Source organism: Leuresthes tenuis, unplaced genomic scaffold (genome assembly GCF_036924035.1).
Source record: "Leuresthes tenuis unplaced genomic scaffold, fLeuTen1.0.hap1 SCAF_23, whole genome shotgun sequence".
Taxonomy (NCBI): Eukaryota; Metazoa; Chordata; class Actinopteri; order Atheriniformes; family Atherinopsidae; genus Leuresthes; species Leuresthes tenuis.
In genome coordinates, this window is record NW_027325377.1 from 23,321,934 (window position 1) to 23,349,652 (window position 27,719).

At 41.5% G+C, this 27,719-nt stretch overlaps 1 protein-coding gene across 1 annotated transcript; it reads right to left on the bottom strand.

Annotated features, from left to right (window-relative positions):
• Nucleotides 1-10,920: 10,920 nt before the first annotated feature.
• Nucleotides 10,921-27,320, bottom strand: LOC140283138 (leucine-rich repeat neuronal protein 3). The gene is made up of 2 exons (XM_072377814.1): nt 26,961-27,320; nt 10,921-14,968 (listed from the first exon to the last, which is right to left on the bottom strand). Exon 2 carries the CDS (start codon nt 14,566-14,568, stop codon nt 12,439-12,441), a length of 2,130 nt encoding a protein of 709 aa, XP_072233915.1. The 5' UTR covers nt 14,569-14,968; nt 26,961-27,320; the 3' UTR covers nt 10,921-12,438.
• Nucleotides 27,321-27,719: the final 399 nt, after the last annotated feature.

The window sequence follows — 27,719 nt, forward strand, 5'->3', positions numbered from 1 at the left end:
AAACTAATGAATCTGATAGGAGAGATGCCACCTCTTTCACCGAATGCCTGATCAATTGCTATTGTCTTCTCTGAGCGCTGATGTTTTCTGTTGTTATTTTTTGATTGTTTTCTCCTCCTGGCCCGACTGTTTGTGGTTAAGAGTTTGATGGCGAATTTTGAGTCGAGGAAATGGAGGAATCGATCTCGGACAGGAATCGATGGTTTCATCTGTTACTTACAAGTCAGGACTTGTGAGAAGTGAATTCGGATTAGAGTTTTCCATTTCAGTTGGTAAACATTAACAAAGCAGGGCATGTCGGCCCCTGAACAGTTTGGATGCTTCCCTGTGAGTCGCAGTTAAAAACATCAACTTTGTCTTTACTTATTTCCAAATTTGTGTTTTCCGACAGACACGCTGGCGTTGAAATTCCCTAATGGCAATAACAGAAAACAACTTGTCTCACTTCAATTAGGGAAGTAACTTCCTTAACCTTGGAGCAGTTTTGTGCGTCAGCGAGACAAAGTGACAGATGTGCTTAGTTTAAATTTAGACCGACAATGATCCAGTGTGTCAGGGCTTTGTGCTTGTTCAGTCACAATTTCTGGTTACACAATGAGAGGCTGCAAGCGCTGCACTGGATAAAAAGAAAACCCTGCATTTGTGCTATTCCATTTTGACAAGCAGGCTAATTTCTGCCCAGGGTCATCAATATTTCTGACACTTCAGTGGTGGCATAAATATAGAATGAATGTTCCTTTGTTGTGCCAGAGGGAGCCACATGTCTGCGAGCATCAACAGAAATCACTTGGATCTGTCTGTTAGCTCGTTCAGCTAGTTGACAACACTGTCGCCAGTCCCCCCGGAGTCTGCCTGTTTTTAATATCATGCATCATAAACAATATTCAATTTGGATGACTGAACTATGAAAATACGTCGCACGGGTGGGACAGGGAGATGACAAGAAATCAACCAGCTGTGTGAGTGATGAGTACAGGCACTGGGGTGGGTTTCAGATCTATGCGAGTGTTTGTTTTTGTCCTTCTTCAAACGGTTTGATGATTAAATCCGAAGACAAAGAACTGTAGAATCAAGATGCTGTTAAGTCTCAACCTGCCACTGATTTGCTTTGCAAACTTCTTTTTGAGACATGTTACTTTTCTATGAAATAGTGAAACATTTGATGTTTTCTGTCCCAACTTTTTGAGGAATAATTTGTGCTTTTTCTTGGGTTACCTCAGAGAATCTGCATCTGTATTCCCACAGCTGAGGGCTTTAAAACCTCTTTGTTCTAAGAGTGGCCCCGATCCTGTGATTGAATCCCCCTCATTACCTTTACTGCTTTAGGATTTCAATCAGGCTCAGCAGCCCGTCTCACGTTTTCTCACCTTGCTAATCTTTTGCCGGAGTTGCAAACGATGGCACTTGCTCAATCTTTAAACCCCTTCGTTTGAAGCCACTGGGTTGAACTCTGCAACCGGCGCCTCCCGGCTCAAAAGGAAAAGCCGATAAAGACAGAAATAGTCATTTCTTAGAATGGAGATCCAGAGCAGAGCCTTTCCTGCTAATGGCCTGCAGGACTAAGAAAGAGGAGCCAGGCCCTCGTTATCACCCATGTTCTTTTGGAAGCACTTCAGAGGGCCGTGGAAAGCTTTCTCTCATGACAGACTTGAGACAGGGCTAACAAATGGTGCAAATCTCCACAGCAAGTCACACAGAGTACATAAATACTGTGCTTTTAGTCATACTCATTTATTTTTCACTTTGTCCTTACTGATCACTGCAAAAGCAGCAGCGAGTTCTCGAAGAAGCGTGTGAGCGCTTTTCATTCCCCAGTGAGAAACAAATGTTCGACGTGGCCTCCAGAAAGAGCTGTTTTTTTTCATTCGAAAAATAATTAACGTGATGGAATTCCACAGCCTGCTGCTAATTCCACAATTAACATAATACAGCTCAATACGTCACTCAGTTTCCTTTATTTCATAGATGAGCAGCTATCAGTCTGTGGAAGCATCATTCTGGACGGTGAAAAGCAGATTGCCTGTCTCTTATTACCCCGCTCACTTAATTTGAGTTGCAAATAATCTAGAGAGATAATTCATGTAAAACACAATTATCATCAATATGAAACGGTCATTCCACTTTGGCATGAACTAATCTAAATTCGGGGATTTGTCTTTTGTGGCGACAGGAACGAACATGCTGGAGAGGAGAGGAAAAACACGAGTATCCGCAGTGAGAAAGGAGGGAAAGAGTAAAGGGAATTTATCAAAAAGATAATGAAGATCAAACACGCAGCCTTGGTTATTGTTGTTCTAGTTTCCAGGGAAGCGTGTAATGAACTGAAGAGATGTGGTTGTTTTGTATAACCTTACTGTGAGCCGCGTGCAGCTCCACAGTGTATGGAATCACACTGGGCTGCCATCCACACATACCAGGGGGTTGGGAGGATGATTGATGGTAGACTGCAGCCATTTGAGTGTTCATTTTGGGAGCAAGTTGGAAACATTGAAATAAACAACCCTGAGAGGTAGCATGAAGACATGCTGTCTTTTCCTTCCTCTTGCCTCATCAGCATTAACAGCTGAACACGGGACAAACCGGTATAAATGTGCTTGCCATGCAGTTAGCATGCACACATGAACAGTAATTTGAAACATGTGTGGTCCAAAAGTAGTGCGCAGCACTCATTAGCATTGCAGACGCTACGGCTGAACGGTCCCTATTAGATTTTAAACTTAAGCAAATACTCCATCAAAGCAAATGATGAAATTCTGTTTTTCCTCCATTTAAAAAGGCACCTGGTCAAGATGCTTCCAGGCCTCCCGTGGGAGGTGTTTTTCGAACATGTCCCACAGACAAGTGGCCTCAGTGATAACTCAGAACTTGCAAGAGATAAATCTTTTGCTAGAGATATTGTATCTCTCGGCTGGCTTTGAAATTCCACAGTGTCCTGAAGCTGGTGACTGGGGAATGGGAGGCTTGGGAATTTATGCTGCTGTCCCTATGATCCAGTTCAGGATAAAAATGTGCATAAAAAGAGGATTTTAGTTTCTGTTTCCTCGTTTTGGGAAAGATGTAGACGGGGCATCTTCAAAAGCTACAAGGCGATCGCCAAGAATCTTGAAATCCCTGTTTCAACCATTTCATGATGCTGATTCCTCAATTAGAAGAAGATCTGGGGTGATTGGTGTTGATTGTGGGGGAAAAGCTCCACATATGAGATCTAAAGAGCTTAAAAGAGCTAAAAATCCATGTGTACCTTTAGCTACTTACTAACTGAAGATGAACACCAAAGAGGACTTCTCTGTGGAAAAGGATCATCAGTTTGCTAACAGGTGATTAAACGGAGCCCATAAGGAGAAGAACATACCTACAGTGAGTTTCTTTATAGGGTTCAGATCAGTGTATGCTGAGAATTTTGGATTAAAATCATCTTTAAACAAAAAAAAGCACCATCCTTTCACCAGTTATTTTCCAGATGGTGTCCCGTATTGCAGAATTAGACTGAAATAAGATTTAAATTCAGGCAGGCAGAAGTCTTAAATTAATGCTGTCATCGAAACCCACTGGACTGTCAACCACAACTGACAGAAAATTGGTAATTAAAACCCTCCATAGAAAAAGCTGCTCTGTGCACAGCATTTAGATACAGTTTATTCTAAATTGGTAATTTAATTTGCAAGTTTAACCGTTATTCAAGGTTGAGTCAATTACATTTTTCCAGTATTTCTTTTCAGAGAAGTCGAGAGACATGCTGCAACTTTGGAAAACATTATGCAAAGAGATAAAATACAGACAAATAAGGAAAATATCTTCGTTTATTCAGCAACATGTGTGCAGTAAATGCAGAAACGTGCTGCAAAGCAGACGACAACTGGATAGTTAACGGTTAATACTTTTAGACTCGTGAAGTCTTCTTGTGATTCTTTTACTTCTCAATCGCACGATTCCTATGTCAATACAGAAATGTGTTAATTCAGCCTCAGTTCTTTGCCTCATATTGTTTTATGAATTAAATAATCCGTCAGAATACACTGAAAGCCGGCGTGTTTTCAGAGCAGCGTTCGATACTTTTTAGGGACTACGAAGATCGTGTATCGTCCTTTCTGTGACCTGAAATCAGAGAGCTTATGGGAAATGCTGCTTTAGTTTCTGGAGTCACAGTTGAAGACCATGAGCCTTTAAGAGGGAACAATCCCTTGCCAAGCTCCCTCTATATTATGTCCAATACCACAGTGAAATGCAAGATGTTAAGGTTGTCAACATACCGAGCCCATCCAGTCATAGGAACAATAAGTGACAGATGTGTTATTTTCTAGTAAAGCCGGTAAGCACCAGGAGAAGCCCACAGTACTGACTCCTCTGGCTGATAACTCTGACATGAGCCTCATTTAAAGTGTTTGATTCATGTGTAACAGCTGCATGAAAAGAAGCAATGGGTGTAAAGTCTGCTCTTCTAGTCCATCACTCTTCAAATGACTCCTTAAGCTGCTCAGACTCAGACGAGTGTTACTCTTTGTTTCTCAAATTTCCAGAAGAGCAGCAAACTGCAGCACAAGCATGCTGCATGTCTTCCAGTTTGTGCATTAACATTGATTTTTAAGCTAATACTAAGTAAAGAACCAAGGCTAGTTTAACACAAACCAGATTTAAATCCTAGATTTTTCATTACAGGACAGCTTTGGGGCTTTATATGCAGCTTTTTCACCACATAAATGACAGAAATACATAAACTAAAATGCACTCTCGCATTGTTTGCAGCACTTGCTTATTCAATAATCTGCTCTTAATTAATGAAGTGGAAAGAAAACGGTGCATTTATTCTGGAGTAAAGAGCATCATTTTTGTTGTGAGCAGGCGCAGAACCACAGGAGGAATGCTCAAGTTAACAATGAAAGTTCTCAACACCTGTAAGAGCTTTTGTCACTTTCTTAAAACCTGCTTTTGTTGAGTGATTCTGCAACCAAATATTCATTAAGGATGTGAACATTTGAGATACATTTTGTATTTGTAGCTTTTACTTTCCTCTACAAAACTCCGAAATAAAGTTTGAATATAAGGTGGTAAAATTAAACAAACTGGTTTATTCTAAATATAGGAGTTTAATTCTTACCAGGATTGTAGGCACCACCTAATTTCAAAAGCAATTACCTATGTAGTCCTGTTAAATAGGTAATTAAATAGTAGTTAACGGGTACAATTCATTATGCAGCATTGTTGTTCATAGAAATTAGAGGAAAAAATAGACTAAATTAACCTCAACAATCCTGAATAAAATCCTCATCATTTAATTCTAAATAGCTGAATATGACAAATATTCAACATATGTCACAAAATAAAGAGTTTGGTCATTTATGTGTGATATATTCTACTTTAAAGCTGTATACGTTCAGGATTTGTAGCATATGAGACAGTCATTGGTTCAGTCACATGCAGCCTGTTCACATAGAAATGTGCACCAACGTGCAGTCGTGTCACTGTGAAAGTGCTTGTATTGTAACCTGAAACCATGCATTTCAGAACACGTTAGCCTAACCATGTGTGTCTTATTATTTGAGACCAACAATGGTTTTTTATGCCCAACTGATCACAAACAAGAGCCCGGGGACAAGTGAAAAATCCTCGGAGGTTGGGTCAGGCTCCAACTCGGGTCTCTGGCACGCGGTAATGTCCACATCCATCACCCTCCTGCGTCCTTTCGGAACACGATGTGGTTATGCAACATTACTTTTGTGATAGTTTCACATTAAGCAAATCGTGGACATGTTGCAATTTTCATCGGAAAATGTAGGAATTTCACACATTTTGGGTCAAAACTGAATTTGACTGCATCACATTGAGCTGGACACTATTTCAGTTGGATTGCCTTTTTAGTGAATCGGACTGCATTTAATCGAGCTCACATTTAACAAATTGAATGTTCCCTTTCCCTGAGAACTGTCCCGAGGTGTCTGTGAACTGGTGCAACACAAAAGGAAACAGAATTCAAATCAAGCTGAACTGGGATGTGATCATTTTTGAGGCTTTAATGATAAATCTCTACATTTTGTGCTGCGGGTCAATGTTGCTGTTACACACTCTGGACTGAGCCAGGCTCATTATTTATTCATCAACTGACTCAGTATTACTAAATCAAACCCTTAACTTCACTACGGAGAACCAAGATAGATGGGAGAGAATTAATCAACCATGTTGGAGTCTAATCCTGAAGGCAGATAAGATAAGATGAAGGTTTTGCTCGAAACAAACACTCTGGCACAGCAGACTTCATGTGCTTTGTTCAAAATAACTGAATTTCTTTCTTTATTTCTGCGTTTGTCACTGCCAGCCTGTGTTGACACCTCACTTGCTAGTCAACAGAGGCCCAAAATCACAAAACCAGCAATCTAAAAACAAAGCTGTGCTTTGATGTTTCTTTTCTTTTTACTGCATCTCAGTATCACTGACGTTTGCTTTTCTCCTGTCCTGCCTTTTATCGCTGTTATGATTTAAAATTTTTTTTTGCTGCTGTCTGAAAACCTGCAATTTGAGGCTTTGTGATTGCAGAAAAGAGGGGGATAAGAAGGGATGGGGAGCTTGATACAAGAGATTTTATGCATGATATTTTCCTTTGTTTTTCTCTTCTTAACAGAACAATCTGAATATATTCCAATCAGTGGATATAATACGAAAAGATATGGATAAATGCACATAAAGCACTCAATAGCTGAACTCACTGAGGTCAAATCATTATTTCTATATCCTCTTTTTAAACGCTACTCTGGTTAAATGAAAAATTGCGACATTTGTTGCAGGCACTCTATCAATTTGGCCGTTGCATAATGACCAGACTCAACTGGCTTTTGTAAATGGCAATTCTGCAGTTATCCATTGCTTAAATTACAAATTCAAGAAAACTGGTCTGCTTTAACTTCAAAGCTTTGTTGTTACCAACATAAAAAACTTACCTAAATCCTCTTCAAACCCTCCATCTGCTTAATGGAGAGCAAAATCTACAGGAGGTCCTTTTACGAGTGGATCCGAGCGAAGCGTAAACCCGGCCTGCTGTAAAAAGGCTGTACTTACACAGGGGCTGTAACTGTAGGTGGCTCTTGCACCGTTTCACAACAGGGCTTTAATGTTTGGCGATGATTAATGAGGGCTACTGTGGATGTCGATGGCCTCTGTAGTGCTAATGAATCTGATGGGAGTGATGGCACATCTGTGCTTTATAATACCCACCACAGAAAAAAGGATGTTCCCCTAACATGTTTGCTTGTTGTGAATGTGCTTCCTTATTTCGTTCTTTTCATCCTAACCCTATCCATCATTAATGCGAGCGCATGCATGGGAATAACTCATTAGTTTCTGCATCGATCCGGCTCAGGCGCAGACGGCGTGCCCGCTTCGTACAGGAAACTGCAGTGAGACAAAGGGAGGCAGTAATCAATCAGCAGCCCGGGAAACCAATCATCTGCTTGAAACGGGTCTTCCAATTAGTGGAAAAGCTCTCTGTGGAGGCATATCATTCCAACATTCAATCCAGGTTGAAGTTTTTTACAGCAGCCTCTGCAAAACTTGTGATTGTGCATTTATCAATTTGACAGATAACTTGGACTGAAAAACCCCAATTTTCCCTTCATCTGAATCATTACCGAAATAAAACCCAGAACAATTGGATGGATAGTGAGCACAAACATTTAAATCATTAAGATCTTAAACGGATTAGTTAGCAAGTCAATTGTGATATTGGTTAGATACTAACTACACTAATTATATCCGTCTGCTTTGAAAAATACCCTCAAATATTAGATTATAAATGAATCATTTAAATAAAGTTTAACTTCCAAGAATTAGTCATAATTAGTCAGTCATCCTGGTTAATCCAGACACACGGTAATGGTAATGTCTTCGGTGGGCAAGGCTGATATATTTCTAATGAGCTTCCTAACGTGGTTGTTCTGTTGTTTCATTGTGTTTATAATTTATTTGCAAATGTTGGTTTTCTCTAACTTCATGTTCAGTCTGCTAAGCTGTTACACCGCCACTGCTGGACTGATGGCAGTCCCTGTGTATTCAGTGAGATGTGCTGTGAATCCTTAACAAAGGAGCTGTGAAGTTTCTGTTAAGGACGATGTCATCATCATCATTTTCATGAGTTATTGGAAGGAACAGTGCAGTGGCAGCATTAGGAGGGAATGTGTCCTAAACTTCCCTAAATTATGTTGTTTTACCTGTTATATTCAGGCAGAATTTACTCAACAAATTGCCAAAAAAACTGTTGCCTAAATTTCTATTGGTTAGAATCTATAAGATGTTTATACAGTAAAGTCTGTTATATCCTGTGAGTTCCTGGGAGCTTTCAGTCTTATATAATTATATGGAAACTTTACTTATGAGTTAATTAATTTAGTTTCTTATCATTATTCAATGTTGTTTGTGATGCTTTGTGTGTTTGTGGGGAAAAGTGTCTGCAAATAAACATAAAACCTTATAAACTCCACTAATCCATACCACCTCCATCTTGGATGAAGCCCTGCACACAGCTGAGCTGAAGACAAACAGTGATGTCGTCTAACTTCACTAATTAATTTATCTTCTTTTTTAACCTAAAAAGCAACGATTTCATGCAAGTTTTGCACCTGACAGCTAATGTTTGTAGATATGTTTGCATGCTGGTGTGGCTTAAACAGTAATTGCAATGCAGAGGCTGGAAATGAATCACATCACAAGGGACATGCTGGAATTTGCATTCCATCTCCGCTTTTTCAGAAAAAAACATGGGAATGCATGCACATACTGTATATTAAACATTTACCTCAGGGTGCGGGGTAGCTCAGACAGCAGCGTTGAGTTCGATTTCCCGGCTCGGGCCCTTCGCTACATGTCATCCAGTCTCTCTCTGCCCCCGTTTCCTGTTAAGCATCTTTGAATAAAGGAAACTAATCCTTTATGATTTTTTAAGGTTCACCTGTCAGTGGTCTTCACATCAAGTTCAGTCTAAACACATCGAAAACGACTGTGAGACACACAACAAATTACACCGCAGCAGCAAAACTGTTGTTTTTAATTAATAAAAGGTCACCATGATAACAAAGAAGTACTTCACATGACTCCAAAGCCAAATTCATTTTCATTCCGTCGTGAAAGCAATCAGAGCTTTGTCATTGCTCTCCATAGGTCATCTGCTTGTTTCTGCCTATAAAGGCCCCTTAAAAGCAAGCGCTGGCATTAAATATGGTATTAGTAGCAGGATTGTAAATGCGTGTTGACATTTTCACTTTTCAGTGGAATGTGCCTGACTGTGTGGAAGTTTGTAACTTTAATAACGTGATAATTCAAACATATAAAAACGCCCACAGCAAACAGAACGCTGCTTTCTGCAGCCTGCGAGAAGCGAGAGGTTTTATTTTATCTTATATCAGATAGAAGGGAAATTAAATATAGTTTTTTTTGTGACTTTCAGAAAGGAGAAAACAATTATTCAGCCTGGTCTGAATGTGAGCTTTTTGGAGAACTATCGCATGGAAAGCGTTTAACCAGGACCTTCCTGCAGGAAATTAGTTATAATGGAGTGTGCCTGTACGCATATTGATGTAAGAGCAGTTATGAAAGAGGTGAATGATACTATAAGATTTAAATAGGCTTTCAAATTTGCATTAGTTAATTATTGGAAAATGACTTGACAGTTACTGACCCACTGATCGTCTTAAGCTGAAGCTAAAACAAATTCAGGGTTCCCATCAGAGGACTTCACCGGGAACTCTCAGGCTGCCCGAATTAAAATAAATACATAACCAGCAGGAACTCTCATCTATAAGCCTTTATAGAAAATGGTTTAATATCTGTCACAGTGCAGATAGCCTTTTCAATAGAACAAGGTGGTTTTAATATTTTAAATATTTGAAGATTCAGTGAGAAACATTATTTCTCCTTCCTCGCTGCGGATTAAACGGTGACAGCTCCCTGCCTCTTTTCATGTGGGATTTCAGCTAAATCCAGAGGGTTATATTTTTCTAATATAGGTGCTTTGAATGTACAAATTCAAGAAAAAGAAGCCTATAGATTTCCCAAATTTCTATGCCTGTCGTGTAGGAGCGTTAACAGCCACCGGTAAGAGAGGAAGGCAAAGAGATCGTGGAAATGCATGAGATTGGGACAGACAGCAGGAGAAATGAGAATCGGGATAAGATACGTAATCAAATCATGACTTGTGAAAAAAAACGAAACAAGGACATTATGGCTAATACCAATAAACGGCTTTAATCTCAAAGAGCATGTGGGCCTGTGAACTAATTTAGTGGCTGTTCTGCCTGTCATGTTTTGTTCCTTTTGAACATGCACTGCGAGCTACTGAAGCTACAAGACCTTTGATTTTGAAAGGTGGGTTGATTTTGTTTGTTTGCATGTTGTTTTCTTCGAGGCACCCCAGTGCTAAAGAGTGATATGAGTTTTCTCTATGAGAAAGGGGGCTTTAGCTCCACCAGACTTGTTTGTGCATATGTATTTATAGCTGTTCTTACAAAAGAGACAGACTCAGTCCAACCTGAACGTTACCTAAAGAGCACCTTGTGTCATATTTTAACTCCCTTTGTCTTTGACGAATAGCTGGGCTCTAAAAGCCTCTGTCCATGGTGCTGAAGGCTGGGCCTGATGTATGAGTGTTAGGCCCTGTTTGATAAATCCACCATGTCACTCTGCCTTTGACAGCCATTCATCATGCTTTGCTTTCTCATGTGAAATGTTCGGTGTGCTGGATAATTCAGTAAGACAAATAAAATGTGAGTCCCGAAGCTCAGACTCGGCTCTATCCCTGCTCCTCATGACTTTTCTATACTGTACTTTATCTCTATGTCAAAGGGACGCCGTGTCCCCGTCTAAGCATGAGCAGCGGCAGCTGTAGCTGTAAAACTGTGACTATATTCAGACCAGCTGAAGGACAAACATGTTCTTAATGAGGCGGCTAATGAGTTCTGTTCTTTAGTTGCTGTTTTTTTTTCCCTTGCTCTTCTTTAAGGGTCAAAACAACTCTTCAGCTAAAGTCCCTCGACTTTTCCTCCAGTGGTCTGACTCAAAAGAGTTATCTGTTCTGTACCACTTGGTCATTATCAATACTTTGTTAACATATATCATTGCACTTGTTAGGCAATGCAGAACTCATGAGACATTATCCAGAAACTACTGCATATGACTAACTAAAGCATACACAGATCCAAGAATAACGTAGTGACTTATTGGTGTGTTTGTCAATGCTATTAGGATAAACATGAGCAGAAAACAAAATGAAGTAGACAATTGTTTGTAAAAGAAACAATGACATTTATTTTTTTTCTTAGCGCTTTTCTTAATTAGTCTGTTGTGCCCACTGATCACATATAATACAGTTAATATAAAAATGGCTTTTTAACTTTACACTCAAAGCAATAACAAAATGTTTTCTTAAAATATGTATGCTAAAAATACTGAGAAATTATTTCCACTTAACGTATTGGAGTATAGCTTGTGTGTTTGCAATGATGACATGACTGTGTTTTGCTGTGGCTGACGAATTTCCTGTTCCTTTTCTGCTTGCTTCATGTAGTTCTTGTTGTAGGCACTTACCAGGGTATAACAAACCACTTCTTGAAGAGATAATACATCACTCACCTCAGTTTTAATCAACCTCTTATATTAGTTTTAGTCAAATGTATCGGCATTTTTTTTCCTAGTGAGAACTACAAAGCATAAACAGCCATTTGGCAAATCTCCTCTCTAGATACCCATTTTGTAGCTGAATTTCATTAAGCTTAATGTGATGCTGTGATCAAAAGTAGTCTGCTCCTTGCCGTAATTTAAAACCCATTTAAACTGTTCACACACAGAGGATTTGTCATTACATCAACATAATAGAATATATAACAATATTTCCAAGAAAAATCAAGAGTCCATTTTAAATAGAAAAAAAGGGGGTATAGTTCATCAAAAGGCTTACACCATAGTCACTGTTATTTGTCTACTCTACTAAATCTCCCTTCCCATATTAGACAGGTGTTATTACGGTTTCTCTAACTCGTCTATGGATGTTTGACAAAGCACAGACGGTATTGCTTGGGACCACACGGACAGTTCCACAACTCTGAACACATTTAACAGTCAATTACAAGAGAGTTGACCATCATCATTGTCTTCACTTCCATTTCTCTGCCTGCATTTCTGGATGAATGGTACTGAATTATATCTTTTTGCAGTAAATACCCCTTTCCTGTTGATGTTAGCTTGGTTTGATGTTACTTCTACAGAGCCACCACTTCCAATGGGATGCCAAGTAATCTAGTTCAAAGTGTTCCATCCCCGTCCAATAATAGATTTGCCAGTTTATCTTAGCTGGGGATCGGCAATGGGTATGCCTATGAAAACAGTACAACATTGTTCACCCCTGCCCGGTGGCCTTGTCCATTCACTGTAGTTGGTGTGAGGTGCTCTACGCAGCTGGGCTTCTTAAAAAGCATTGTCAGTTACATTTATGACGGTGGCTTTAACTTCCACACCACTTGGCAGTCCCTTACCCGAAACCCACAGCTTTGTAAAGAAAGAAGTGTGCATACCAGTAGCTTCCACTGGTGTCAGCAAAGCTTTGGAGTCGCATTTCCTTATATCCCCATAAATGTGGTGGTTCCTCAGAGACACATAAATAAATAGGCAGGCCACTGAAATCACAGCCAAGAGCACTCCAAAGGCAGTTATTACTGCTGCATCCCATTTTTCTGTGTCCTTGGCTGCCAACTCTAATCCCTTAGTGGTGACATTGACGCATTTGGTGTCATGGTTGTAGTGAATGTTGCGGATATCCACACATACTTTGTACTGAGTGGCGGGGCTAAGATGGGTGAGGTTGTAGACCCGGACGTCTGAGGGAAACCTGGTGGTAAACGCTGTGGTGGGATGGCTAGCATCTGATACAGTGTACCATTTAATGTTTGGAGCCAGTGTGCCAGGGCCGGCCTTCCAGGAGACGAGGATGGAGTTTGTCCCCACCGATTTGACTGTAATTTTCAGAGACCCATTTGAGGGTTGGGGAAAATATCCATTCACCTCTACTGAAACAGATTTAAGATCAGCTCCAACCAGATTATGGGCAACACATGTGTAAACGCCAGCTTCATTTTCTGTTATATCATATATGTCAAATGTTCCCTCTGGGTGCATGTAGAACTTGTCAGACACGGTGTTAGGCAAGACCCTGGTACCAGATGGGGTGATCCAGTAGATGTCAGGCTCTGGTTCAGCAAAGGCCCGACAGTGGAGTGATACAGAGCTCCTATTCTGCGCTTTAATGTGGTCCGGCATGCTTTCTGGTGATATGAGTGGCAGACAAATCTCCATCATTTCCCTGAAGTGCACCTGCCGAACATGCTGGCCCTCATATTCCGGAGGCTCTACACAGTACAGGGAATCGGGCTCCATGAAGCGAATGTTGGTTTTGTTCATGTTCATCCAGCGCACTACACAGTCACAGCGGATGGGATTGCTATGCATGCTGACCTCTCTGAGATTTGGGAGAGATTCGACAGTAATCCTATGGAGGGCACTTAGAGCATTGCCGTTTAGCATCAGGGTTTCCAGCCGTGGTAGTTTGTAAAAAGCATTGGGGTGGATATAGGAGAGTTTAGGATTGTTGGTAGCTTCTATTTTGGTCAGCTCAGGCAGATTATTAAGGGCAAAGCTGTCAATGGAAACTAGCTCTGGCATGCTGTTAATTCCCAGTTCTTTCAAATGGAGCATATCCACAAAGTCTCCTCTCTGTATCCTGGAAATGGGGTTTTTATTCAGATCCAAGAACTTAAGAGTTTTTACATTTCTTAGGGCAGAATGTGGGACCTCAGAGAAAATATTATCATAAAAAGAGATACTCTCCAAGTTGTCGAGACCAGCCAGTGCATCATCCGGAAGTTGAGACAGGTTCATTCTGGTAAGAACAAGACTGCGGAGATTGCTGAGCGGTTTAAAGTTCATGTTATCAATCGAAAGAACTGGATTTTCACCAATCATCAGGATCTCAAGATTTGGCATGGGTTCAAACCACTCTCTTTTAATAACCTTCAGCTTGTTAGAGTTGAGGTGGAGTCGTACAAGGTTGCTCAGGCCATGGAAAGCCATAGAGGAAATGGTTAAAATGAGGTTGTGATTCATGTAGAGCTCCTGAAGGTTAGATACGTCTGACAGACATTGCTCGGGGAGCTCACGTATCCAGTTCTCCTCCATATGAAGGGATACCAGTTGAGAAAGATTGCCCAGATGGATGTCATTGATAGAGGACAAGTTGTTTTGTGATATATCTATCTCCGTGATATTAGCCAGGTAATCCAAAGGTTTGTCAATCTTGGCAACATTGTTTGTCTGAAGTAATAACACTTGTGTGCCCAGTGGTAATCTTTCTGGCAGGTTGAACAGTCCCAAATCATTACAGTCAACTGTCTGGACTTCCATGTACACTGAACCAGGAGAGAACCAGGGTCTGATTTCACATATGCAGAGCTTTGGGCAATCAGGCCTCACCTCAGTGGCCACCACAAAAGAGGCCATGGCCAAGCCGACAAAGAGACAATCCACAAATGACACGTCCTTCATATTGGACCGATTCCCTCCAATAAGAAATTGGTCTTCGTAGATGGAGAGATCTGAAGTGTATCTTCACAAATGATGAATCATTTGCTGCAGCTGCAGAGGCGACTGACTCACCACTTCCTCTACCACACCCGCCACCACCACTGGACTCCCTAGGGTTTTTTTGTCTTGTTGTGTGGGCGCCCTTGAACGTAATGACCAATCACTCAATGCTGCCTACCAGTTTGAGGGTTTGGGGCCAAGTTTACAGGCATGCAGACCCAAAAAGATGTTTGAGGGGGGAAAAACTTCTATTAAACACTTTAATTGTCATCCAAGAAAAGTCTATTTTTTCCTTATAGGTAAATGTCCTCATTGATTGTCTTCACCAGCTTCCAGAATCCAAAGCCCAGTCCATTCCTACCTGTGTAAGACAAACGAGACAAAGGGGAGAGCTGTGAGTATTTCACGACATTAGAAATGGTCAAAGGGTGTCATGAGAGAAGGATTTAGACATATTGACATTTGTTATAGGCACACTCATGCATGTTGACATTCATACATGCTCTCTTCAAGACATAGAACAATAGATTCATATCAGCTTGACCTTCTCGACTTCATTTTAAGGATGTACCACATGTGCCCTTGCAATATGGCATTCATTTGAAGCTAGCAGTGTGAGTCTATTATTGGTTAAAGAGAAAGCTTTATTAGGATTCCTAAATGGCAGACGTCCTAGGGCTTAAGCACTAGCCTTTAGGGGAAGCTGCGTAAAGCCACTGGAATATGTCAGTCACTATAGCAACAAGTAAACAGGCAGCCAGTCAAACAACACGTTAAGACGATTAGGTTTTACATGCAAACGAAGCATCTCACCCAGATGTTTGTGTCTGTTTGTTGAAGACGGCAGAACTGACAGTCTTTGACATTAGAATGCATTAATCTGTTAATATAGGTAATCTTTCTGCAGTCTACAAATTACTTCTCTAATAACAGAGCAGTGATACAGTAGTCACATATTATTATAACAGGTGTGCAAAGGGAGGAAAATACGATCATTATGATCACTTACTTCAGTTAAATCTGAAATACCACAAAATGTATGCATGCTTACTTATTGAATAACGGTTAGTGTAATATTGGCAATGTGTGAGATGTCTTCTGGCATTACCTGTTTACTACTCTAGTTTCTGAATCATCATGACAGGTATCTAAATTTGTTTAACAAACAGTAGTTTGCATTCCACTGCTTTTTGCAGTGTATCTCGTGACATTTAAAAAATCCAATATTGTGTATAAAACTGGCAATTGCATTAATTACCATGCAATATATCGTCAAATAAATGCCAATTTCCAACATAATTCTCAACATAATTCAGCATATAAGATAAAATATGGTTCTACAAAGCTCATTTCCTTTGTTAGAGTTGTGCATAAACTGGGCCATAGACAGTTTAAGTGACAGGTGAGTGTTGTGGTCAGAACCCAAACTACTTTACAAAAAGGGGCCTATTAAAAATAAATAAATAATAAATAAATGCAACTGACTGAGAGGTGAGTCAGTGTGATCAATCCAATACACAATACAAACAGTGAGGCCTAAATGGACTGTACCTGTATGGCGCTTTTCTGCTCTAACTGACCATTCAAAGCGCTTTTACACAGCATGCTACATACACTCACACGTCTTAGTCCATATACAGGCTGCACAGCGTGTTCTTCCATTACCGATGGACACATCGGTTTGGTATCTTGCCTAAAAACACTTCGACACGTGGTTCAGGGAAGCCGGTGGTCGAACCACGACCGCTCTTCCTCCTGAGCTCCAGCCGCCCCTAAATTGTTGTCATTTCTCATGTTTTATTTGTTTCAGTGATGTTGAGTGAAGAGCCATTAAGTCCGTATAATAGGAGACATTTTGTTGTTTTCTTTCTGGGAATTTCAGGCCCATATCGTTGGTTTATTTTTGGCCCAGTAGTGACATTGAATTCATCTAATGGTTGAAAGCACAACCAGTAAAAGGTAAAAAAAAAAAAAAACACTACTTTTGATTGTCCTTCATTGAGTGTTTTAAAGATTCTTCGGTTCTTTTGGTTCCTACATTAAGAATATCTATTCAGCTGTCCTTTAATGTAGCCTTATGATAATTTTGCATTAAATTGTCATATATGGTACATTATAAATTAAACTATGGTGCATTCTCTTGCTTGTGAATCAGACACCCTGTCGTTTTTTAATGCAGTGTCTCTTGTACTCCGCAGTTGAAGTGTACCATGTAATTTGTCGTATGTGACTGCCTCTTACTGAACAGATGGGTTTGATGGTGCTTGTGATATTTTGGGCCTAAAAGATCAGGCGCCACATCATGGGGAACAGTCAAAAGAGACGAGGGATGAAATGGAAAGAATCAAGGGAAGAAGTGTGACGGCAGCTGTGAGACACGAGAACAAGAAAAGAGAGAAATGATTTCATTTCATCACCCGTGCCGTTTCCACCTCAGTGGCCACAGGGGAGGCGTGGGGGAAAATAAAAAATAAATGCACAAGAACTTGTGAAAGCTGCAGAAACGCTGCAGTTTGCCCCGCTGGTGGAGCCGTGCCAAGGCTTCATTCCTCAACCTCTGCTCCAACATTGGCTCGAGTCTGGTTTGGACGAGGGAGGCAGACGTGGAGCCAATGAAAGCGGTGGGTAGGGTGGGGGGTATTATTTTTCAAAAGCACCTGGCACTTTAATAAGCTGCTACACCCAGAGCATTCTGATAAACAGGGTTTAGCCTCTCTCCCTCAGCACTGGCTCCTCAGTGTGGGTTATGCAGTTGATCTGCACCCTGGAAGCACGGCGCAGACTCTGTAATTCAGTGTTCGGGTCTCACCTGTGTTCACTTTGGCTTTCCTTCTTAGTAATCACAATTACCAGCAGTGTAATGTGGTCAGGTTAATTGTTATTGCTTGGCTATGTTGTGCATTCAATTCAGCCGACTCTTTACCGGGTGTGTTATTTGTTTTGCAGATAGAAATTTTGCCGATGGGAACATTTTTGGACTGACTGGTTTTGTGATCCATTATATCCATAAGAGACTTAAAAGCATTCAGAAATGGAAAAAAACACTTAATATGGAATAATAAACAGAGCTGCCCTGTTTTTGCAGCACATTACATCAGGTATTATGCCATCAGATACTGGAAAGGCTTGAGTACTGATGTGAGGATAACATCACAGCCGCTAAAGAAGTTTAGAAATGGGGACAAACTGAGAAATGGATTGCATTCAGTTTGGCTAATGTTCATGGCAAAAATGCTAAATAAAGGCTTAATGCTAAATAAAGAGGATGATATTTTATCGATGGTAATTTTCATTTTTCTTATCACATTGATGCCAGTTATTTGGTTGATATTGAAATAAATGCATTCATTTAATAGTTAGGGAGAGACACAATAGGCAAGTCCAGTGCTTTTAGGATTGGATTATTTCATACTAAGCATTAATCTCTAAGCATTTACAAAACTTAACAGTCAGAATGTAAGATATCAGCCGGGTAAGATTCATTGTGATGCCCATTAGTTAAAGTGTTCAACAGTAACTGGTGGTTTCCAATAAAAAATATATATATCTTACTATTCATATCTTATAACATAAAATGAGTACTGAGCTCACAGTATATTACCCAGTCTTGTTTTATTTGATCATATTTAATTCGCAGCCAGTATTATTGAAGATTTTATTCCTAAAAACATTTTTAAAAAACCCACTTTTTTTTCCAGACAGCTTTATCTGATTTATGGAGATATCAAGAATATCCTGTTTAAAAACCTTTTACGTTAACATATAAGCATTATCAATCAGGAGTATATGAACACTCATATTCTAAAATAGTTGTTATAAATGTTAGAGATACTCTACTGTGAGTCGATCGACTCAACTTAAGTTGGATATTTATTTGGATATTATAATAGCCGACTCACTCACATCTTGTGACGTCTCGTGTGCCAATGTGCTCACGGCGCTGAGACTTCAGGCATGTTTTTCATCTGACCACACACCAGCTTTGAGTTAATCGACTTAGTTACATAAGAACTAAAAATTAATTTGGCATCATGACAACAGAGGGTGGATGGCTGTGTAGCGTACAGTTACACAGTTTACAGACTTCAAATTAGACAGCTGACACCTCCTCAACCAGCAAACCCAAAAGCTGTCAACACCACATCCTTTATTTACTCGTCTGGCTGCTTAGTTACAGCGTTTTAAGACACCTCAGGTTGACTAACTCTAGTACACTTTCATCAGTCAAAGGAAGCGACTCTAATCACCTGCAGGCAGCTGAACACACAAACCGATACCATGCGACTGCATTATTATGACCCCGGGAAGAGTCTGTCTATATTCCAGAGGTCCTGCGACGTGAATGCTCTGACTATTGAGTCCACGCACCACTTGTGCAAACCTATTAGTGGAGGTCCAGTCAAGCTACCCATCCGCAGCCCACCAATCTACACACACATCCACTGCTGCTGTACAGAGCTAATTCTCACAATCCGCTGCTCAGTTGCTGGTAATTGAGGCAGAGTGAGGGGGTGGGGAATCTGAAGGACAAAATGACTTGCAGGGGAGGAACTTGTCTTAGCAGCAGTTGTGGTGTTTAAACCTTCATTGGCATTTAGGATGCTGTCATGGCAAGAAATATTCATCTAGTTAGATCAAAGCAGAGGAATCGGCCTAAATTCAGGCAAAGATTGGGATAAAAATAAGGATTTCTTAACAAAAAGAAGAGAACAACGTTGTGTCGTTACACACTGAGTGTCCGCAACTGCTGGACAAGAAGAAATGTGGCTAAAAAGGCTGGGGCAAATTGAATCCAAAGATGGATGTTTGGTATTTGTCCGTAGAAAAGCTTTAGGTAATCTTGAGTCCAGATATACATAATCAGCACCTGGAAATGTAACTCTGTTAGCTTGAGATGGGATCTTCTGTAACCTAATCTCCACCTGCATGAACACATTAAGCCTAAGTGGTGACATTTGTTGAGGAAACCTTTTATAGGTCAGGCTAAGGTGTTCACTCATGGAGCTAACACGAGTTCCCAGATGTCAGAGGAAGGGAGGGGGAGCAATCACTCAAGCCACGGACTCCAAAGCAGCTCCATTACAGTAGGAGGCTGACAGTGTAGCCCATGGGCTTTTCACTTTGCCCAGTGTTAATCCTTCCTCTGAACATTACAGCAAACAAGCTCCTTGTATCTGGCTCGTTACAAAGCAACCTTAACTGTGTGAAATACAGCTGGCTTTCTTTACCGCAACAGAGTTCTATTACCTACAGACACTCCCTCCTAACGGACCCAAACGGATCATCTGTGAAGCTAAATGAAAGCATACAGTTGCCTTTTCACACTTGAAACACATATTTTGAAACATTATCCTTCATTTGGAGATACTGACAGGCATCTCCAGAGAAAAATATCTGTCTCTTTGCAAGCCAAATGCTGCAATATACAGAGATAAGCCGGAACAATGATAAAATGATAAGGCTGTCTAATATTGTGGGTGGCAAATTCTGCACAAGCTCAATCAGATTTGAATCAGGGGAGTCTGGAAGCTGGTTCAAAGCCTTGGGCTCCATGAGCATTTTCTGGCTGTTGTTGTAGTTGTTCTTGGTTCGCAGCAATGTTTTGGTGGGTGGTGCATGTTGAAGACATAAGGTTTCCCAATAGAACATCGCATTGCAACAAGATGATCAATGCTATTCACTTCGCCTGTCAGTGGTTTTCACTCTGCAGCTGATTGGCGTATTCACAAGGTCGATGCAAACTACATCTGCCTGCTGTTTGATGCTGGACAGACAGCCTACAGCGTTTTTTTGGTTCTTCTTTGACTGAAAGCAGCTGCCTTTACCAGCTGAAAGTCGTGCTGAAAGCCGAGCTGAGGACAGCTGTGGACAGGTGTGTATTATTTATGGGTTTGTCACAGCAAACAAAAGACCAGCAACACACAGAAATGTGCCGAAAGGTGAAGGTTTTAGGAATGTTTTTCCATTACACGGGTGTGTTTGCCACTGCAAGCATGGTTTATATAGATTTTTCCTATCAGTACTTCTCATTCCTTTCTTTGTATTATTTTCCTTTCCTCTGGTTTCTTTTTGGGCATCTGGAGGCGTATAAAAACCAGAGGATGGAAAAGCACTTGTCAGATCCATTCCCCTGTTTGTAGTCAAGCAGGTACTTATGAAACTTTTTTTGTTTCATCACATCACCCTTAAAAGTTGGGAGCTACAACATTTACTGACCTCCAATGAGGTGCCTGCCATAGCATCACCCTTATCAACTACTACATCTTCTGCTCCTGTCAGGCACAGGTTTAACTCTTAATCAAAATTACACACGACATATCTGAAAATCTTGGGATCTCGCCTCATTAAAATAGCTGAAAACTGAGGTTGACGTGTTGCTGCCCGGCATGTTTTTCATTTTATAATATGCACTTGGTTCTGTAAAGAGTTTTACTTTATACATTTCACACAGCTTGTGGATCCTTTGCTCTCATCTGGACACTTATTGGGCAGAGGCTTCATTTAAGAGATTCGCCCACTGTCAAGGTGAAAAGCTTTTCTGTTCATCACATCTTGGCAACACCTCGCTTGTTTTCCCACCAGGCCACCTCCATTACACTAACACTGGGGATGTTGCGGCTGTTAATGGCACAAATACAGTTTGATTAGAGAGCAGTGAGATATGACCACTTTAAATTAATGAGTGTGCACAGCAGGGGCAGAAATCATTGGTCCTGGTGACTCTGCAGCTCTAATTCAGGAAAGCCTGACTCAAGTTGTCTGGGCAGCCAAACGGCCGGGCCCAACTGTTTGTTTTGTGCTGTTTATTGAAATGAGTTATAAATCCGTTCCCTCGCCTCACAGGGCTCGGATGGGGTTTAGTGAAGCGGCGACATAGAGGTGATTACTTTGTTGCGGTTTGGGTACTCATCAATGCCCCGTGTGGAGACGTGTTGACCTCCTGCTCAAGTGAAGATAAAATCATTTATTAAAAGCGACGTAAGATATTAGAGAAATAACAGGCATAGAGAGGAAAATCTGTGAGATGTAGGTTTTTGTTGGAAGCACACCAGCCCTCAGGGAGCTGATTATGAGGCCCGCACGGTTTAAGTGGTAACAAGGCAGTATTGCATCTGCTGAGACATTACAATCACCGTGGTAAAACTGGGTGGAAGACATAAAGGTCAGACATAAGTGGATAGTAGGGCATAGTCGAATTGCCTCCTCTTTCAAGAGAATAGCCTGTGTATTGTAGAGATGGCTCACTGGGACTTTTGATCCACTGGTAATAAGCCTTGAAAGTCTTTCTTCTTCAAGTCTCTGGCTCCCTCCTTTTTCTCCCTTTTCCTTCTCTTGGTTGCCTTTTCTCATAATTATGAAACCCTGTCATTTCTTTTTTAGAAACCTGGCTCTCACAGCCACGAACATTTCTTCTTCTCTTTGCTTTTAGCATCATGACCAACACAAGCAACGGACTGCAGAGAATCTAGTCTTTTTCATTTTGTCGCCCTGCTTTTTCAGCTTCCTGTCTTGCCTTCTCTGACCATTCACTTGTTTGTTTGCTGTCTGCCTAGTTGCATTTCCAGATCTTGTCCTCCCTGCCACTCGTTGTCTAATGTCCATCTGCAGGTCTGAAGATATAGCTTCTTTTTCTACCATTCTACTTGCTTGTAATAGTTACTTTTTAAGATTGAACTTCTCATGTTTTATCCGTTTCTGACTCCAGTACATACAGTACAGCTGTGTCGCAACTAAGCAGCATCTCATGTACTGAGCTGTGCTGATTCTCTGATTGGCACAGCATCTTTGAGACGAGTGCAAGCTGTCCTGCAACACATAAACCCCGACAATATTTGACAGTGAGAGCAGGCGCAGTCCTTGTGCCAACAGACAAAGTCTGTAAGTGGCAGAAACTGCAGGACTTTCATTCTTGAGATCTGGGTGTGACTTCTGTTGTTTCTTCAGTCATGCTCTTATTTGCTCTTTGGTTACGTTTAAAGCATTGAATTCACTTGTTAACAGCTAAGAAAAGATGTTTGGGTTTAAACTGAACCTGTGTAGCATCGTATGATATTCATTACTGTGTTTTCAGTGGTCGACAATTAAGCAAAAATAGGAGCTGATGTGTTTTTGTTACCTTATACACAGGTGTTCTCTCACACAGTGCAGCATCTTGCAGTGTCATGTGTCTACAGTAGCCCCGAAGGGACAAATCAAACACTGGCTGTACACAGGGCCTCGTGTGTTTTAATGGTCACGTTAGACTCTCCTCCACGTACAATCACAGGACCTACTCAGCTGGTTGTAATCTGCAATTTTGAAGCTAAGACATTGACAGAAAATATGCCAAAGGCTTTGTTACAGTCCGGTGCCAGTAGTTCATAACAAAGCTCAGATCTGTGACGTGTTGGGAGTGGGATGAGGGTGGATATACATGTACTGGGTTAGTCCCATATTGGGAGGGGACCTCTGGAAGGCTTTGTTGTCCCTCCCTCTGCCCTTCACCTCATTGATTTACTATTATACCTTCTTCAAGGTAAAGGAGAGTCCATTAAAGGGAACCTTCTGTGTGTGCATGCATAATGATGCTTGCTGCATGTATGTGTGCCCGTGTCTGTGCACATTCATGTGGGAGCAGATGGAAGCCTTACATCTGCACTTGTATGGCCATGAATCAGTGGCACGTCAACCGTTAATGTAAAATCAATGTTCCAAATTAACCACAGGAACCCCGTCCCTGGTTTTTCAGCCTTTTCTGGAGAAGACATGCCCTTGGGCTGAGTGAGGGAGAACACACACGCTGCACTATCGAACGCTACATCAAACCCACATGCCTCGTGCGCGCACAGGCAGAAAATGGCAACAAACGCAAATTAAACAAAAAGATCCATGTATCTACACACACGAGCAGATAATCTAGACAAAGGTGTCCTAATAAAGAGAATGTAGAAAAGTAATGTGCTCATTCGCATGATGCATGCTTGACCCACCACGCAGGGAAAGAGCACAGCATAGGTCCCCTTGTCTAATTCGCATAGCACTGCATCTATTAAAATTAAGCCAAGGTATCCAGCTTAAGGCTGCCGTTGATAAGGTCATAGGCGTAGCGAACATTCCAACACTCATTTCCCCCCAACATAATCGCACTCACTCTTGACAAAAATCTGCATAATGTTTCATGTATAGCTGCTAGCTAGAATGAAAGAGGGAGGTGTGAGGAGGGGAGGACAGGCAGGGAATGGAGCCAGCGGCATATCCCTCAAAGTCAGAGCCAAATTGAATCTGCAGGTGCAAATGTGGCATGTGTGCTGCCTCGAAGATGCACAGCTATCTATATTTATGTGAATAAAATATGGCTGGTCAAGGGGCCACAAGCCTGCAGGGAATAAGTCCCTATGGCAGACAGAATCAATCATTATATGCCACTGAAACACATTTATCGCAAGCTTGGACCCTCTTTATTATAATTTCATGGAGTTTGATATGGGCTTTCTCTTTCGGCATTCAATCGCTCCTTCTCTTTCTTTGCTAAAACAGAAGATACAGCGCTTCCAAATAGCACAGTGACTTTTACTGTTCAGAGGCTCAATAGCACAATCACAAGCTTATTTGGAATCAGTTACTACTTAGTATATGTGCATTAATTTGCATACTATATGCCTGCAAGTGCTTCAGCATTCCTGCCACTTGCATCCATCCATCCATGTGAATGTTGCTGTATGCATATGTCCATCCATCTGCATCACCGCAGCTTCATCAATACCTGACAACTGATACAGCATCACCAACCTTTTCATTAGTACACAGAGTCTGTATGTACATCAAGACCAATGCACAGCAGATGGGCTGCACAGCAGTGGCCCTTCAGATGTCCTCCTCCTCCTCTGCTCATGTTTGAAACTGCAATATGAGCATATGTCTCGGTCTTGTCCACCTCTGATATGAATCTGTGGAGCAGCAGACTAATTAGGAGATAATTGCTTTGATTTTATTGTCATCGTGAGTTATCGATAACTTAATATTCGCTATGGAACACAAAGTATTTTACGTAGACTGTGTTACTCCCACACGTCTGAAACAGAGAACCCACTCAGTCTAGAAAACACGTGAAAGTTAAATACCTAAAAATCCAAATGGAAACGTAAATGTCACTGGATACAAAGGATGCAACACTTCCTATTTTGACCTTTGATACGGACTGAAAACATCAAAATGTCACGCATGTTGTCATCAGAGTACATCTTGATCCTCCATTTTTTTTTTTTTCAGCCTCTATCTTTGTTTTCTTTTAGAATAATTTGGATCGAATTCTGTCCATCAGCTGAATCCTAAACAAACACACAAACACCCCCCCCACACACACACACACACACTCCTTCCTCCCCTTCTTTTTGTTGTTTGACTCTGCTTATTCCATTTTAATGGGTGCCAGTGTTTGGACACAGCATGCTATCAGTGAGCCTTTGCTTGGCGGAGCACTGACGGTCCCCTACACTCGTTTTGTGAATATGTTTACATGCATTTGATTCAGGACCTCTGGTAGATCCTTGAGCATCTTATTACCATCATTGTGAAGAAAAAAAGAGTCTTGATTTGATTTATCTGATTTGGATGCCACCAAAGTAGGTTATAGTGTGGCTGTACTAAACTCCACTTCCACCTAATGGTGGTATTTGGCACCCACACATCCTCTCACCCCACAGGCGCATGTTGCCCTCTGACTATAGAGAAATTAATATGGAACACCCACACTGTGCTGCCTGTCATACTTTCAATGCTTTCACAAAGCCACTGCAGGCACAATACCTTTTCCACCCAAGCTCTATTTCTTTCACACGCAGATCAATAGGCAATTCGCAAAGCCACTCACTTAAAGCGTATGACTTGTTGTGAACATGTAATATTGATTTGTTTTGAACAAATGTGGCACAATTAATGAAGTAACCCATTACTGCTTTACCTTTTTTTTAATCATCCTTTTGGGGGAATTGCAACGTTGCAGAGTGTTTGGTGTGTTCGGTACTTTACTTTGCTTGACATTAAAAATTACAGCTGGTTCTGCTCGATTTTTACTCTCAGGGATCGTTTGTTGAAAACCGGTGGCTGAATATGATAGGAGCTACAAATATGGATTGACCTGCAGGTAGTGAAATAAGATGGGTGCAATACGTAGCCTAGTGTGTGGGCTGCGGTTTTCTCAGTGTGGCATGGTGTCTGATGTGAGGGCACAATGGCTCTCATGTGGCGTTTGACTATGGGTTTCATATAGAAGCAGCTGCTTTGGGTGAGTCATTTGTACTGTGGAGGCCAAAATCTATTCTATCCACCACTGGGAACGAGCAACCGAAGAAACACTCTCACTCACACACACGCATCACATCAACACAGAAGATTATACAGCTATCAGATTGCATAGCCCCTTCAGCCATTATCTGTTTATCTGGGTTTGAAATATTCAGAGAAATACATCTGCTGTATGACACGCAGTTAGGACTGAAGGGAAAGGCTGCGAGGGGAACAAATCTGAGCAGGACGGAGAGACGCATGGTGCAGTTAAGGGATTAGTGAATGCCATCCCCATCGCTCTGTTCCTCCAGCTGGATGTGTGGGTGTGCGGGCACAAAGCAGGTGAAGTGATGATGGTGAATGCTTCTAAGTGGCTGCGTTAATTACGTAAAAGCCCTGGATGCAATGTGCCGAAATGGCCGTGAAGGCAATCTGTTCTGCGTTGGGAGGGTGAGCGGGATGTTGCTGTGTGGTATATGTGAAATGTACTTTGGGGGCATGTGTGGGTAGCAACTTCTCTGTTTGCAACAGGAATGTTTTAACAGGAGAAAGCGAGGAAGAGGAGAGGGGTGATGGAGTAGTGTGGGGAGGGGGGTGGCCACCATTCTGTGGATTTCTTCGAGACGTGTCTGGTGCGCGCTCACTAAGCAGGACCCGAGGACATGAAGCTGCCAGCCCGTCATTCGACACGCACACGCGCGTCCTTGTTACACGGCTGTAGTTAATTTGGCTAGTTTGTCTGAACGCAGTCTGAATCTGCTCCGGTTAACGCGCATCCTTCCTAGTTGCGCAAAAGCGCGTCTCCACGTCTAAGCGAGGGTTCGAGGCCAGTCATCAGCCCAATTATTCTGCAATATCTGCCCCTGATTACAGCAAGCGCACGTGACGGACTGGTATTTAGTAAACGACTTGACACGTCACATGTAATTTCAATAACAAGACTAAAACACGACTGTCCTGTAACACGTCCCCGAGTCACAGAATTTAGGCGATTTTCATTAACTTGGAAAATGCGTCGCACAGACAGAATGATGCGATATGGATGAAATGACAGACACATTTATCAGGACTGAACAGCGTAAACTTACCCGATTTAATCATCGTTGCATGAGAAGAAGTGTTTTGTCTATATTCCCATTAAGAGCGCCTCTCCGGTGATGAGAGACAGCCCCAGCGCGCAACATAAAGCCAGTCAACAATGTGTGGTCGTTTCACGCAGCTGATGAGAAACCAGTTCATCGGCTCTCCTCCGCGGGAAAACACACGGGATTCTTCATGAGGGGAAAGCAAAAAGAAGAAGAAGAAGAAAAGTCCAAAAGCGGGTTGATGAGAGTAAGAAGACAGCTGCATGTGTCCCCCGCGCCCTTCCCTTCCCGTCTTCACAGCGGCTGTTAAGGACGGATCTCTTCCCTCGATCAAGTGTCAGGCGGACCACATAGATGCGCCTCCGTCTCCTCAGCAGTCATTAATATTAGCACAAACCCCGACTCTCCAGAGAACAGCCAATAGCGTCAGAGAAGCTGGCAAGGTGCTCGCAGCATCCGTTTTCTGGTTGGCTGATAAGAGCCGTCAGTCATATCCCAGAAGCCTGCTCACATCTATGTCTTCTTCTGTTGGAGGTGAAGCACGCTGCAAAAAATATCCACGTTAACAAGTCACTGGGACTAGAGGAGAGCCATGAAATGTGTTTAATGTAACAAGCAGCTTAATATTTTGGATGCTATGGAAATGACAATAGTCTATATTTTAAAAGTTTATGGAGTTAAAACATCAGAATAAATTCAAAACGTGTTCATCTCCACTTCTTCTCTTTCAATGGATCAGGAGCCAAAGGACCCTGTCCAACC

Coding starts and splice junctions, on each gene's coding strand:
- LOC140283138 (XM_072377814.1), bottom strand. CDS start 14,568: ATGAAGGACGTGTCATTTGTGGATTGTCTCTTTGTCGGCTTGGCCATG.